This window comes from Mycteria americana, unplaced genomic scaffold (genome assembly GCF_035582795.1).
Source record: "Mycteria americana isolate JAX WOST 10 ecotype Jacksonville Zoo and Gardens unplaced genomic scaffold, USCA_MyAme_1.0 Scaffold_39, whole genome shotgun sequence".
Lineage (NCBI taxonomy): Eukaryota > Metazoa > Chordata > Aves > Ciconiiformes > Ciconiidae > Mycteria > Mycteria americana.
Genome location: NW_027445626.1, coordinates 1,525,447 through 1,531,456, shown reverse-complemented (window position 1 = coordinate 1,531,456; position 6,010 = coordinate 1,525,447). Strand labels below are relative to the sequence as shown.

Here is a 6,010-nt window from a genome sequence, read left to right as displayed (position 1 = left end):
ATACGTTCCCATGGTGAGGATTATTGAGTACGTATACGTCTTGTGGGGATATTTGATGAGACAAATGCTTCGCCATAGTCCAAAGTCTAACATACAGCCCGACGGTTAGAATGAAGCATAATACAGTGAGCACTAGCAGAACAACAACTGGATGAAGCATCTTATTGAGAATTCCAGTTGTGGTTGGCGACCATCCTAGCAAAGTGTCCCACCAATAGAGTCCTCCATCGTGCTTCACTCCTTCTAAGATGCAATATATCTCTTCCACATCATGGTGGATGGTGACTAATGTCTTATGTCCATTATTCCGGATGCGTTCCAGCAGTTGATTCAGGTCATCGTTGTGAGAGACTAAAAGAGTTAATGTCTCAAACATTGTGGCAACTTGAGGCGCTATTTGCATGGCGACGGCAGGTCGGTGAGCACGGGGTGGGGGAGAGCAAGAGCGGGACGTGGAGAGCGCGTTGGAGGATGCGCGGTTCCAGGTTCTGCCAAACCTGACCATGTATGGCCAGCGGTCACACAGAGTTTATCTGAGGAAGGGGCTTGCAACAGCCCCAAAGACCCCTCACGACCACCCCCCTCCCCCAGCGCCTGCGCAGAAGATTGAGAACTTTCTAGAACAAGAACCATGTAAGTCCTGAAGGGGCATACCTGGAGGCGGGCATTAGCCAATAAAAGGCTTGGCCCCCCCCAGGGAAGGGCGCGCACGCCCACCACTGGAGGATTGCCACGTCTGTCATCGTCATCGCGGGATCCAAGGGTGGTGATACTTTTTCTTTCTCTTTTCTCCTCTCTTCTTCTTTCCTTTTCTTGCTTCTCTTCTCTTTTCCTCTGCTTTTCCAATATATATATGCAAGTTTGGGATCGGGAAGCCTGGAAAATAGCTCCTTTGCCAAATCGCCTTTGTTCGTTCGTTAAACTTGTCAGGTCGTTAAGTTTGTCCGTTTGTGGAATTCGCCAGTTAATAAAGTTGCTGGCCAGCCTGTTCCCCTGGGTCATTGTCGTGACTCTGCCGACCACGCGGCTCTGCCGAGCAGAGATCGGCTTTTGTTGGTACTCAAACAGTCGGGGAATCAAAAAGATTCACCCCTTTCGCAACCCACCGAGTGGGACGAGACAATCGTGTTGCAGTAGTTTTCTCACCAATGTCAGGTTCATTCCAATAGGGGCAGGTAATAAGTCTTGATACAGTGTATAGTTAGCCTGCAGCAGTTGGTGAGTTGTGACAGGAGCCTAATAGTTGAAGTCACATCCCATAATTTTGGTAAAATTACAAACACAAATATTTGAGTGATTACTTATATCTACAGTAACGTTATCTACAAATACAAAATCACAAAAGGTTCTCATGCAAACGCGTCCTTTCCCAATATATACAAGTCCAGTTTCAGGGGCTTCATCTGGTTGTATTTCAAAATGACAAACATTTTGTTCAGTGTCAAGGCAAATGTCTTGGGCTTTGAGGGTGTTAATCTCGCAAATAAATCCTTGTTGTTCCCGTACAAGGCATGCATTCACGTCAATAGTTTGCCATTTGTTCCCATTTTGTTGGGCGCATACTCTGTGTTCTGATGGATAGAGTATAGCTCCATTGTGATTCAACCCCAACGCAATGATTTGGTATATGGTGTACACCGAAGCATTGCATATTGTTAAGACAAAAGCTGTAGCTTTGCCGTCAGTAGGGTCATAGGTGAAATCAACTGGATACCACCAGGATTGGAATTCTTTCTCAAATTCAGTTGCATTATCCCAAATTACCTTTAATTGCAGCTACTACAGATTGCATCCACAGTTGAGCTTGGATACAACTAAGAGCGAAAGAAACATTGGTTTGGGTCACACCAAGTGCATCCACAATCAACTGGTGGTCCTTCTCATTTACCTCTCCCCACTGAGGCAATATATCCGATAAGAGCCATTGGTTAGCTCCCAGAGCTGAAAGAGAAGATTGTAAAGGGTGTTTCAGGGCACTTAAGTCATTGGTTACTGTGGCTAATTTCTTAGCAAGTACTTCAGCATCTATGCTGTTTAAGACTCCCAGTCCTGTTCCTAAGACACCAGTCACATCTCTCTTTGGTTGTTTTGGAGAGATGAGAATCTGTTTATGCAACCATGCTGACCATCCTGCGTAAGATGTACTCAGGAATGGTGAAGAGGTAGGTTTAATTGCAGAGATATTAGTCTGCATTGCTAATTCCACCCGTTTGAGGGAGTATGATGGATTAAACAGCACTTGTTGCTGACCTGTATTTTTAATTATGTAAGGACCTGTGTTGAAGGTGAAAGGAGTTAGCCTAATGGGAGTCTGAGTCAGTACATTTTCAGACATTTGTGGGGGCAGAGGTTCCTTATCCTTTGCAACTGGCACAGATGTTGCTGTATCAATCCCAAATTCAACTAGTAATTCGGTGCCTCTGTAACCCCAAAGACAGTATACAGTTATGGGTTTGGTAAAGGTAAGATTGTACCAGCAATCTGAATTTGGTTTGGTCATTTTGTAACATTCAGCCTTGTAGTTTTTTGGTCTGGAAGAGTCAGTATAGACTGTTTTAATTTCAGTCGGCCTGTGGTAAGTGGACCCATTAGTTACTTGGCTGCTGATCTGTATTGTCTGCCTTGGAATGGCTTGAAGTCTAGCCATCCAAAGAGAGTCATTCCAACTCCATTCATCTCTTGAGTATACTTCGGTTCCATGCATAACCAGAGTGGAGAGACTTAAGTTCCTTCTGTTTTGTAGTGTTCCAATGCTTGCGCTATATCGTGACAATGCATGATCCCAAGGGTAACTCGATCTTGCAGTGTGTCAAATGGACTGGGTGAGGTGAGGTTAGGTCAGGTGGTATAGCTGGATGTCCTGGTTTCGGCTGGGATACAGTCAACTTTCTTCCTAGTAGCTGCTATAGTGCTGTGTTTTGGATTTTGGTATGAGAATATTATTGATAACACGCTGATGTTTTGGCTGTTGCTAAGTGGTGTTTACACTGGTCAAGGACTTTTCAGCTCCCCATGCTCTGCCAGGTGCACGAGAAACTGGGAGGGGGCACAGCCAGGATAGTTGATCCAAACTGACCAAAGGGCTATTCCATACCATATAACGTCATGGTCAGTATATAAACTGGGGGGGAGCTGTCCGTGGGGTAGCGGTCACCGCTCGGGGACTGGCTGGGTGTTGGTCGGTGGGTGGTGAGCGGTTGTATCACTTTATTTTCATCCCTTATGTTTTGTTCCTCTCTCTCTCTTGTTGTTTTCCTTCTCATTACAATTAATTGTTATTATTACTATTATTTTGTTCCAATTCTTAAACTGTTCTATGTGAACCCATGAGTTTCCTTACTTTTGTTCTTCAGATTCTCTCCCCCATCCCACTGGGGGGTGGGAGTGAGCGAGCAGCTGCGTGGTGTTTAGTTGCTGGCTGGGTCTAAACCATGACACTGTTTGCATGTGCTCAGCTAGCCATTTCCTTCTCCATCTAACAGTCCATCCATCAAACCCATGCCTGTCCAATATAGCAGCAAGAATGTTGTGTGGGACCATATCAAAGGACATACAGAAGCCTAGGTAGGTGATATTGTAGCTCTTGCCTTGTCCACTGATGCAGTTACTCCATGGTAGAAGGCCGCCAGATAAGCCGGGCACATTTGCCTTTGTGAAGCCTTGTTGGCTGCCTCTAATCACCTCCCTCTCTTCCATAGGTTTTGAGATGTCTTCCAGGAGGATCTGCTCCATGATCTTCCGTCTGTACAACACAAACATGGACTTCTGAGCTAGTCATGCAGTGTTGCACTGTGGAGGGATAAACAACCTGTATGAGCAGGACTGAGAGTCCGGTGCTGGAAATGGTGATTGTTATGGGCTGGTCTGGGACGGTTGCCTTGGGGCAGCTTCCCTGGGGTGTACAGTGAGCATGGGCACAGACCAGAGCCTGCTCTGCTGGTCCTGCCTCTCTCCCCCAGGAGGTCTGGCTGTGCAAGGACACTGCCGCATGCTCCCACCCTGAATACTCAAACAATTTAGCTGTTCAATCGTGTTTTCCTCTTGAGGGCACTTTCCTGGGTTTGTTCTTGAGAGAAGCTTTGGAAGAAAAAGTCAGCTTTCAGGCACTGCCATCAGGAGATCCCCTTGGGTGATGGAAACTCTGTTATGGAGGTCAGCTCTGCCAAGGAAGTGCCCATTGCCTGTCACTGCGTGCAATCACAGGACTGCCACCCAAAAGGACTGTGACCAAGCTGCAAGAGCAAGCCCTCCTTACCCCACACAGGGGCTCAGAAAGAGAGTGTGGAATGTAAAAGAGAACAGCTGCAGAAAGAGCAAGCGCTGGTGCTCCCTGGCAGTGCTGCTGCGCCAGGACTCTTTTGCCCTCCACCTCTGCATGCAGGCTCTGCCACTGCAGCACCAGAAAAAGTCTCAGAAAAAGGATCTCAGCTGAAGAAGTTGCTGCAGGGTCCTTTATTTTTTTAAAAAAGCACAGAGAACATGGCTCTTATTTCAACAGTCTTTTCAACAGTCTGTAGGTAACACTACAAAGGTAGATACAGAATTAGAAATGGCATGAATAAAGACATTTCTTTGTGCACATTATCACATGTAAAACAGAGCAAAAACCCCTCCACCACCACCACGAAAACCTCCAGAAGACAGGCTGAGCCTGTAATGACATCCATTATGAGTGATACGCATCCAAAAAAGGACAGTTTATTGCTTTAGAAAAACATCCCATCATCAGTTTCCAAACTGCATCCTTGAGCTCCTTGTCTCTGAAGCTGTAGATGAGGGGGTTGACTGCTGGAGGCACCACCGAATACAGAACTGCAACCACCACATCGAGGGATAGGGAGGAGGTAAAGGGCGGTTTCAGGTAGGCAACCATGGCAGTGCTTAGAAAGAGGGAGACCACGGCCAGGTGAGGGAGGCACATGGAAAAGGCCTTGTGCTGTCCCTGCTCAGAGGGGATCCTCAGCACAGCCCTGAAGATCTGCACATAGGACAGCACAATGAAAACAAAACAGCCAAGTGCTACTAAGAGACTAACCACAATAAGCCCAACTTCCCGGAGGTAAGCATCTGAGCAGGAAAGCTTGAGGATCTGGGGGATTTCACAGAAGAACTGGTCCAGGGTATTGCCTTGGCAGAGTGGTATTGAAAATGTATTGGCAGTGTGCAGCACAGCATAGAGGAAACCACTGCCCCAGGCAGCTGCTGCCATGTGGACACAAGCTCTGCTGCCCACAAGGGTCCCGTAGTGCAGGGGTTTGCAGATGACAACGTAGCGGTCAGAGGACATGATGGTGAGAAGAGAAAACTCTGCTGACATCAAAAAGACAAAGAGAAAGACCTGGGCAGCACATCCCAGGTAGGAGATGGCCCTGGTGTCCCAGAGGGAATTGGCCATGGCTTTGGGGACAGTGGTGGAAATGGAGGCCAGGTCGAGGAGGGAGAGGTTGAGGAGGAAGAAGTACATGGGGCTGTTGAGGTGATGGTTACAGACTACAGCGGTGATGATGAGTCCATTGCCCAGGAGGGCAGCCAGGTAGATGCCCAGGAAGAGCCAGAAGTGTAGGAGCTGCAGCTCCCGTGTGTCTGTGAATGCCAGGAGGAGGAATTCAGTGATGGAGCTGGCATTGGACATTTGCTGCCTCTGGGCATGGGGACCTGTCCAAGGAGGAAAAGGTGGTGAGACAATAGGCGGGACTTCTCAGAGCAAAATCAAAGCCATTTCTCATAAATCCTCCCCTGCTGCACACCACCACCCTTTTGTCTTTCTAGCAGACCTTCCTTCAGCTCTCTGGCTGGAGCTCTGGTTGGTGCTGGTTCAGTGTGTGGTGAGGAGCAGGGGCTTTGTGCGCTGGCAGCCGAAGCGTCAGCCCTGCTCTGCAGCAGTGAGTGCATGGGAACAGTGCGGGCAGGAGCCAGTGCTAGTTTTTGACTTTGTCACAGGAAACTGCTCCCAAAACAGAAGAGCTTGTCTGCATCTGCACTGCCAGTGCTAAGGAAGGGGGGTGGCAGA

The 6,010-nt window shown here is 47.9% G+C and overlaps 1 protein-coding gene across 1 annotated transcript; it reads right to left on the bottom strand.

Annotated features, from left to right (window-relative positions):
• Positions 1-4,666: 4,666 nt before the first annotated feature.
• Positions 4,667-5,632, bottom strand: LOC142403609 (olfactory receptor 14A16-like). The gene has a single exon (XM_075489849.1). The coding sequence runs from the start codon at positions 5,630-5,632 to the stop codon at positions 4,667-4,669; it is 966 nt and encodes a 321-aa protein (XP_075345964.1).
• Positions 5,633-6,010: the final 378 nt, after the last annotated feature.

What these genes read in the sequence shown, in the direction of transcription:
- LOC142403609 (XM_075489849.1), bottom strand. Translation starts at nt 5,632, where the DNA reads ATGTCCAATGCCAGCTCCATCACTGAATTCCTCCTCCTGGCATTCACA.